We start from the raw sequence: 9,429 nt of genomic DNA, 5'->3' as shown, positions 1-9,429 counted from the left end.
CCACCCCCACTGACCAACCAACCAGTCCAACCAACCACCCCCTCTGACCAACCAACCAGTCCAACCAACCACCCCCTCTGACCAACCAACCAGTCCAACCAACCACCCCCTCTGGCCAACCAACCAGTCTAACCTGCGCCCACGCGGCTCTTTCTCTTTCATCTCATGCTCTCTCTCTCTCCCACGTTGCAGAAAGATTTGCGATCCGAACCTGTCTTCGTTTGAGCCGGAAGCTCTCGGACATCTCGTGGAAGGCATGGAATTTCACAAGTTCTACTTTGACAATGGTAAACCTTTCACGTCGTCATTCAGCTGGTGGCCGGCGGGCGGGCGGATGCAGAGGGAAAGCCTGTGCTGTCATGTTGCTGCTGCTGCTGCTGCACCGCGGCACCGCCTACTACTACTACTGCGGCTGCTGTTGCATGCTGCTGTTGCTACTGCTACTGCTGCTGCTGTTGCTACTGCTACTGCTGCTGCTGCTACTGTTTTTGTTGCTGCTGCTGCTGCTGCTGCACCGCGGCACCGCCCCCACACCCCGGTGTGCTCCCCCCGCACGTCCCTCCTCCTTCCGCCCGCGGCTCACGCTACCTCCCTCCCTCCCCCAGCTCCCCGCTCCCGCTAACTCCCTCCTTCCCTGCCCGCCCCTCGCGGCAACTGCACAACGTGGTAGATGTTTGAATGGACGCCTCGATTTGCGCTAGTTGTTGTTCCGCGCCCAGCCTCCCACCTCGCTCGACACCCTCCCTGTCACTCTCCCAATTCATTGTGGTAGATCATGCACTAGCTGCTGTGTAGACGTCTATAGCTCCCTATAGCAGGAGGGCTCTCTGTACGGTGCTGCCACGCCCAACACTAGCTGCGGATAGTTGAGAATTTCAATGCTGCAAATCAGCGTTAGCGCGCTGCGAAGTGGCGTCCTTTGCAGGTGTGCACGGTGCTGCGAGGTGGTGCCCTCTGCAGGTGTGTACGGTGCTGCAAAGTGGCGCCCTCTGCGTGCCCAGGGGCAGCGCAACCGCAATTTGGAGCGTTGAATTTGGATCGCACTCGGATGCATGCTCTATTGTTTTACGGCTTGGCTTTCCTCGATCGGTCCCCTGCGACTAAAACTCGATCGAAAACTAGCCGGTGACAACGCGACCAGCAGCTTAGCTAGCTGCCGGTTCGACGATTGTCTCCGGCTGCTTGCTTAACCTAACATCTGCTCGCGGTGGCAGCGGAGGCGGCACGACGATTTTACATTTATGCAGCGATTGCTTTGAGCTTTTTTCGGTGTTTTTTCGAGAGCCCGCTTGATGACACGTGAATAATGCGTTACCATCCGTCGTCTGTTGCTGTCGTTGTTGTTGTTATTTTTGTTGTCGTTGTCGTCATCATCGTTGTTGTTGTTTTCGTTGTCGTCGTCGTCGTCGTCGTCCTTACATCGCACATATATACGTTTTGCACAGTAACACGCACCTCGTTGGTGTGCCCGCGTGGGGGCGCCACCGTCCTGTGTCGGTGGCGCCCTCTCGGTCGCACTCCTAACGTAAATTTCGATACGCGTAATTTTAACGTCTCGATGTTATAACGAAATATGTCTGCGAAATATTTTACGAAAAAACTGTCGAGTCAATGCTTTTGGTGAGCGTTTACGTACGTTAACGCCACAGTGACATATCGCCTTAGAGTGGCCAGTTCTCGCAGCCAAATGCATAGATATACCTACACTGTGAGCTCGTCTATGTTGTAAAAATTCACTACAACTCATTTGTATTGCTACTTTCATAACATATTTCTTCAGCAAATCTAAACGAAAGTACTTCTCTTACGAAAGTAGCACCACAACAATGTTTACACATCCGGGACACAGTCGAGCGATCGCAATTTTCATTAACAGTTCTTTTCTATGATAAAACATCGATGTGTTTTCAGTACAAAATTGTAAAATTTGTTTAAATTATATGTTATCTACATTACATAATTATGCAATCAGCAAACATTAAAAGCACACAAAATATAGTGTTGTGTTTCCTGGAACTATTTGCGCTAGCGTAGGTTGGCCTACTGTTGACGTTCTTGGTCGCTTCGCTTCAAACAATTTATGTGTATCTATACACCAAAACTTTCTCCGAGAAAGTTTTCACAATTAATGCTCTATACCTCGGAGCACATTTCTCGTTCAATGAGAACATTTCGTGATGTTTTCATACTGCAAGTATGCTCACAGTAGGTGTATTTATGGTGTATTTATGTTGCGAGAACTAGCTGCTTTGAAGCCTTAAATTGACTATATGTCACGAATATTCTATGGTGTATATTTGTAAAAAAAAAATTGCCAGTTTTTCACATTAAAAGTAGGAAAGTAGGGGCCTACTAACGGGACTAAATGTATCCTCAAATTCTTGCATGATATTGATAAGATTGTTTCTCAACTAGTTAAAAAAAAAAAAAAACTGGACGATTTGATATTATGATCCCATACATGTTAACCCCTTCGGATGCCCACCTGTATAACCTTCTGGAAAAATCCATAAAATCCATAAGAAATTCTTAGGATCTACAAATCACAACAAAATTAGTTTAATATTAATACTTTATTAACCGAGAGTCATCTCTGCAGTCTCTAGGATGCATTCACTGCAGCAGCAGTAACCAGTAACCAGTAGGTCCAATGAGGCCATTAAACATCTCTTTCCATTCAGGGAGAAACCTCCCGCTGTACTTCATAATCATTCTCTTTTTGGGAGTCCCCATTCTTTTACGCTCATTCACAATCGCTCAGGTAGAAACTCACCTCGGGATCGATATGCCGTTACAACAATGAAAATTCGTTGGGTTCAAATGCAGCTCGTTGCGCATGCTCGGAAGTCGAACGAGGTCTCCGGCCCCATTAGTCTGTGGTCTCATCACAGACTAACACATCCGTTAGTCACAGACTAACACATTCGTTAGTCTGTCGTCTCATTGCCGCGAGACTTCACTTAAAGTTAAACATCCGGTTGATGTTCTTTATTCTCTTTACTTGTGTGCACGTGTTCATGCGTTATTTTATCGTTCTCTAAACAAAACAGCACGCAATAAATTTTGAGCCAAGTTTGTTTATAATCCGTATGATTTTAGGTGTACGCCCGTAAACAATTTTAATGGGTGAAAATCCGTAAAACTTACGGACATTCCGTATAGGTTGACATGTATGTGATCCTGACATTAATTGCTTGCTATGGGCTATATGTATGAGTTACGAGTGTATGTTTACATCGAACAATATAGTAAAATAGGAAAAATAATGCAGCAATTTAACCATAAAAAGTGAACAGAATTACTTACATTTTGTGAAAAAGTGGAAATATTTTTTTACTTTTACTAATTACGGTGACGTAATCACCAAGTCGTCAAGTTCTTTTGCTTCGTCTACCGTGGTGCGTGACACGTTGAACGCTAACTTGTTTGTCGTGTGGAACGCTGTGCGTTGTTGCTTGCAGTGCTTGGCAAGAACTGTAGAGCAATCAACACGACCATTCTCAACCCGCACGTTCACTTGTTAGGCGAGGACGCTGCCTGCATCGCGTACATCCGACTGACGCAGTTCGTCGACAGGTAACGTTGCCGTGACAACTGCGCGAGCAGAGTCGCGTGGCAGAAAATTGCAACTTTCCGTCTTCTCGTTTTCGTTTTAATCGCCGATCGTTTTCGATTTCGTTTCGACTTCCTTGATCCTTCGGGGCCGCGCGTCATCCCCGTTTCCGGCGGCCGGGCGTGCTGCGCGCGTCCCACACAAACTCCACGACAGATGGCGCTCTCGCTCTCGCTCTGGCTCAATTCACCACTAATTTTGTAACGCTTTTTTACCACAAGTTTTACAGCGGCCAGGTTACTCTATTCTATGTAATAAGATTTGTACTAATAAACGCTGCAAAGATATTAAAAATCCGACCATTATTTCATGAAAAATTTGATGAAATAGTGATAAGAAATTGTGTACCCATTTACCTCTTTCAAATCATATGCTGTTTACGAATCGCCATTTGCTGGATTTCCCCGGAGCTCCGCCCACTTTAAAAATAGTGCCAGCCTTGCGGCAGTGGTATCCCGAGTTGTACGAAGGAGGTGCTGCATGGAGTTTGGCATCCTACAGCCGTGTCCCGCGTCGTTTCAGGAACGGGGTTCCGGTCACGCAGCAGTCTGAGGAAACTCGCATCTGGCATCGGAAAGACAACAAGTGGCAGAACGTTCACTTCCACCGATCCGGCAGCGCTACCGTCAGCAGCAACTAGGCGGCGCCACCATCGTCTGCCGCTGCGGAACATTCGCCCGTCGGCGCGGCAACTAGGTGGCGCCACCCACGGCCTCCGCATCCGTGGAGCGTTCTCTTGTCGACGTGACGGTTGGCGCCGCCCCAGCGGGGCATCTCGGTGGCGCCCCCTGTGTCTGCCGCCGCCGCGACGAAGCGTTCCCGCGTGACTCGACCGTCGCAGACGCGCTTTTGTGGCGCCACCTATTCCTGCTGACACGGCGACGTTTCCCCCATTCAACGCGGCTGTTGATGATGCTTCGGCGGCGCCACCTACGTCAGTAATCGCCACCTCTTCTTTGACGCGGTGGCGCCACGCGACAAGCAGACGCTCGACACCCCCTCCCTTCCACCGACTTGGCTTCTCACGAGGAGGAGAGGTGGGAGGGGGTGCAGGCCCGGCGGGTGGTCGTGCATTGGTCGGTCGGTGGGAAGGAGGGAGGCAGGGATGGAGGGTGGGGGTGTGTGGGAAGGCGCGGCGGTAGGTTTGTAGGCTTTTGTGCAATGTCGTGTTTTTTTACAAACCGCCGCACCGTTGCCACGAGCGACGACGATCAACCCCTCTTCGACCTTGAGTGATGCTGTTTGACCTCGATCGACCCTGATCAACCTCGATCGACCCTGATCAACCTCGATCGACCCTGTTTGACCTTGATCGACCTTGAGCGACCCTGATTAACCTTGGGGTGGAGGCAATGTCGGAGCGGGGTTGGATCGTCCGTGGCGCGTGCGAGGGTCGTGTGACTTGTCTTCGTGCATACGTGTCCACGTTCGTTCAATTCATTTTTCTGCTTTTCAGCTTCTGTATAGTCAAAAACATATAATTTTACTTTAAAAACATTTAGATTGGCCCACTGTGTAAAATTATATGACAACAAATTTATTTTTGTGCCAGAAATGGCGGCCATCTTGAATTTTCAAGTGGCTAATGGGCTTTTTGAAAAAAGTAGTTCCAAAGGAGTGTCCATGAGAATTTTGGTGCTTGCCTCACAATTTGAACGATTATTTCACTTATCTGCTGGACTGCAGTCCAGATATATTGCGTCCAACCTTCTTTCTCGCAGCAGATGCTGCCGGGAGCCCTGATCGCATGTGACGCTCCATGTGACCTCTCTAGAGGAGATGACTCAAAGGTCACGGCTTGCTACCAATAGAAACGCGGTCCACCAATGAGCTCTGGTATAGCGTGAGTTCCCCCCATGACGAGGTTATCCCCCGTACGATGTCTACAAGCGAATAGAGGTCAAATTCTCATGCACCAATGAAATGCGCCACAGGCCCTGCTAGGCGTGCCTATTCGTCCTTGGCATGTATAAAGGGTAAACTCTTGATGGGGAGTAAAGAGTTTATATGAGATGTTATGCTACTGCGGCCGGTATCGAGGCAGAGTAAAATGACATCTCCTAGAACATGCTTACTCCACTAGAAACTGTTGCTATACAGCGTTGCTAGGGACTTCATCTAGAGACTGTTGCTACGCGTCGTTGTTAGAGACTTCTCCTAGAGACCGTTGCTATGCGTCGTTGCTAGAGACTTCTCCTAGAGACCGTTGCTATGCGTCGTTGCTAGAGACTTCTCCTAGAGACCGTTGCTATGTGCCGTTGCTAGAGACTTCTCCTAGAGCCGTTGCTATGCTTGCGTTGCTAGAGACTTCCTAGAGACCGTTGCTATGTGCTGTTGCTAGAGATTTCTCCTAGAGACCGTTGCTATGTGTTGTTGCTAGGAATCGCATCCCTGAACTGTTGTTAGGTTTCCTGCTGTGGATGCTGCGGGTGATGGTGCGGCGTGATTCCGTCGCAGCATTGAGTTTGCGATCAGGGCGCGCTGGTTATTGATGAGTGATTGATTGCTATTGCAGCTGATCGAGGCTTTGTCGCGTTTTATCTATTCACTGATTAGTTGTTGTGTTGCCTGCACAGCCAATACGTGTGTCATCTGTATCTGTGTGAGAAATTTTAGCAGCCCCACGGTATTGCGTGTTTGCCTTCATTTTAACGCGTGCCCCGCGCTTCGGTGTCGTAAAAAGAGGCGCCCCCTAGTGACCGAGATTTGGTCGAGCATCGAGACACGAGGTGGCGCTGCGGCCATCCACGTCATTGCGTTTCCCGAGCAACGCGAGTTGCCAGTAACCATGGCGACGGCGGTGGTGGCAGTGGGGGGCGACAACTTTTTACGATTTTGATTCTTTACGAGTCCTGAGTGTTAACTATTTGTTGTCTTCATTGCCAGAGCCGAATAATATCTATATGTTGTTCATGTTATACCTATATATAATACATATAGTCATAGTATATATATATATATATAGTATATATAATTAATATATATATATAATTATATAGGGCCGTTTATACCGATTTATATGACGGTTATTACTCGGTCTTTTATGATTGCTTCGTGTTTTTGCTGTTCGTTATTCGTTATGATATTGTCGCGTGCGTGCGTGCGTGCGTGCGTGCGTGCGTGCGTGCGTGCGTGCGTGCGTGCGTGCGTGCGTGTGTGTGTGTGTGTGTGCGTGCGTGGCGTGCGAGCCATAGCAAACCATGAGCAACCCTCTCCATGTTTACCCCTTTCCCTGTCCCGCGTGTCTGTTATGACGTCATGGCCCCCCAACCCCATATTAATGCCTCTTGTCAGCAGTGTACATAATAGCTCTAGTACCATAGCGCGCGTACAGTTGCCGCAGGCCTGCGGCCACTGTACGCGGGCTATAGTACTAGAGCTATGTACGGGAGAGAGAATACTTGCCACTAGGTAGCGCTGCTTGGCGACGGTATCCAGCGATGAATCAGCAACCTTACAGGAATGAGTCCAGGGGTGGATCCAGGATTTTTGAAAGGGGGGTGTCCAGGAAGAAGTAAAGGGCACTTTTTCCTGCTTAATTTTTCTGGTGTTTTAAAAAGCTGCCGAAGGCCACTGAGGGGGGTTTGGGGGACATACCCAAGAAAATTTAAAAAAATTGGTGCATTCTGAGAGCATCTCAGCAGCAATTTTTGATGTCTGGAATGCAAACATTTATCAGATCCGGTCCCCCGGACCCCTCCTTGCCCATTTCTAGGTTTTTATAACGAATTTATATATATATGTATATAAGTAAATTTTTATCAGAAAAACTAGCCCTAAAAAATTGGAATGAATTTTTTTAGGGCACTTTGAAATTAAAGGGAGGGTCCGGACCTCCCGGACACCCCCATTGATCCGCCCCTGGAGTCTAAGGCGAGTTAAGATGTAACCACGGAGGCATCAACTAGATCAGTGCTATTCGAAGCTATCTCACTGGCTGCGGCTTCAGCGACAGTAGCGCCATCTAGCGGCGGTGGTCTCTCCCCATGTAAATCTCAAGCTTTGATTCTCGTCGTCGACGCCGCTATCGAGCTGTGATTTTTACAGTTACATCTTTTACAAATACTTGTCAGTGCGCACACGTGTGTGCTTGTGCGTGCGCGTGTGTCTGTGTGCGTTTGTGCGTGTCTGTTAGCGGTACGTGCACCGCCTAGTTTTATTCATGTTCGTGTTTCTACGCGTTCCGACAAAAAAAAGAGGGGCCGGCGTATGTATTTCACTCACCTGTAATTAAGGTACGTTAATGAGCAGGTGATGATGGGGGTCGACAGGTGAAATAAAGCGGCACATCTGCGCGGGGGCCGGGTCACGCACGTGCAATCACTATAGCCAGGTGAGATAATTTGAGGTCAAGCATGTAAATATGGCATGAGTCCTGAATACCTCCCTCGCGAGCACAGGCACTTGGAACGTCTCAATAAAAAAGGTAAATAAACACGAAATGTATTTACTACCAAAGTCTTATTGTTTCTCTACTCTCCTTCGCCTATTATTGTCGATAACTTGCTGTAAATTCCGTTCAAATGCTCATCGGCAACACACAAGTACACCGCACGCACGCCCTGTGCACAAACAACACGAATAAATGAGTTAATAATAAATGAAATACTCTTTTATTCTTGTTGTTTGTGCACAGGGCATGCATGCGGCCTACTTGTGTGTTGCAGATGACCATTTGAACGGCATTTACAGCAAGTTATCGACAATAATAGGCGAAGGAGAGTAGAGAAACAATAAGACTTTGGTAGTAAATACATTTCGTGTTTATTTACCATTGTTTTTTTAGTGAGACGTTCCAAGTGCCTGTGGTTTGTCGCGGGAGAGAGCTTAGGGGAAAGAGTAAGGAAGGAGGGAAGAAATGAGAAAGAAGCGACGAGAGGAAATTACGTTTCGACGGCTGATTGCCGGAGAGTGGTGTTGTGGATGGAGTCGGGTTCTTTCCTCGGTCTCTCCCTCGAAAGTTGTGAGTGGAGACACAGGCACTTGGAGCGTGTGTACATGTGTGTTGCAGCGGAGCATTTGCACGGCATTTACAGGAAATTGTTGGCAATAATAGGCGAAAGAGAGTAGAGAAACAGTGATAAAGTATTAAGACTTTGGTAATGAATAGATTTCGTATTTATGTAGCATTATATTTTATTGAAACGCTTCAAGTGCCTGTGAGTGGAGGAGAGGTTGCATCGTTCCTCGCCAGGGAAGTTACAGCTGCCCTATTGTTTCCACTGAGCTGCGCGCCCTCTGGTAAACGTAGTTGAGTGACAGACGATTCATGCGTTGCGTGCACTGAACTATAACAATTGTTAATTGTTACTTACTTAATTAATACTGCTAACATTTGTTATAGTTCAGTGGTTGCGTGTAGTGTGCGTGTGTGTCCGCGCGTGCGTGTGTGTATAGCGGAGCTATTAAATATCTGTATTACCGTGTGAAGCTTTAAGTATGAATAAAATTTTATCCATGTCTTTACATACAGGCGCCATTCTGGTTGTTATTTTGGCTGACATTTCGGCCCGATGCGGATGATTGGTAGGGCCTATTATTTTATGAATATGAATAATAAACAATATAGAATATGACAAACTAATTATAAATATGAATGAAATTTCACAGTACCGGCCTACTCATGCTAGGTGAGGACTACACACCTAAACTAGAGGACTACTCTATAGAGGACTACACATGCTAAACCAATGATAACTAGAAAGGGCAGTTGTCACGAACTACATGTATCCCCCGTGATCTAGTATGAATGAAATATCTCTGTAAGAACGTAGAAAGTAGGTAAAGTTAAATAAGTCACAACGACAAAGGTTTGT

At 47.4% G+C, this 9,429-nt stretch overlaps 1 protein-coding gene across 1 annotated transcript in view; it reads left to right on the top strand.

Moving 5' to 3' along the window:
* Positions 1–5,883, top strand: part of LOC106816750 (calcium/calmodulin-dependent protein kinase type II delta chain-like) — an 18,996-nt gene extending 13,113 nt beyond the window's left edge. The window contains exons 4-6 of the mRNA XM_014821373.1: positions 193–287; positions 3,462–3,576; positions 4,136–5,883. Coding sequence (XP_014676859.1) covers positions 193–287; positions 3,462–3,576; positions 4,136–4,253 — 328 coding nt within the window. The 3' untranslated portion in view covers positions 4,254–5,883. The remainder of the gene's footprint in view (positions 1–192; positions 288–3,461; positions 3,577–4,135) is intronic.
* Positions 5,884–9,429: the final 3,546 nt, after the last annotated feature.

The sequence above is a fragment of the Priapulus caudatus genome, unplaced genomic scaffold, assembly GCF_000485595.1.
Source record: "Priapulus caudatus unplaced genomic scaffold, Priapulus_caudatus-5.0.1 Scaffold1476, whole genome shotgun sequence".
NCBI classification, from domain to species: domain Eukaryota; kingdom Metazoa; phylum Priapulida; class Priapulimorpha; order Priapulimorphida; family Priapulidae; genus Priapulus; species Priapulus caudatus.
Note: the sequence above shows the minus strand (reverse complement) of the source record. Positions and strands in the feature narration are given on the sequence as shown.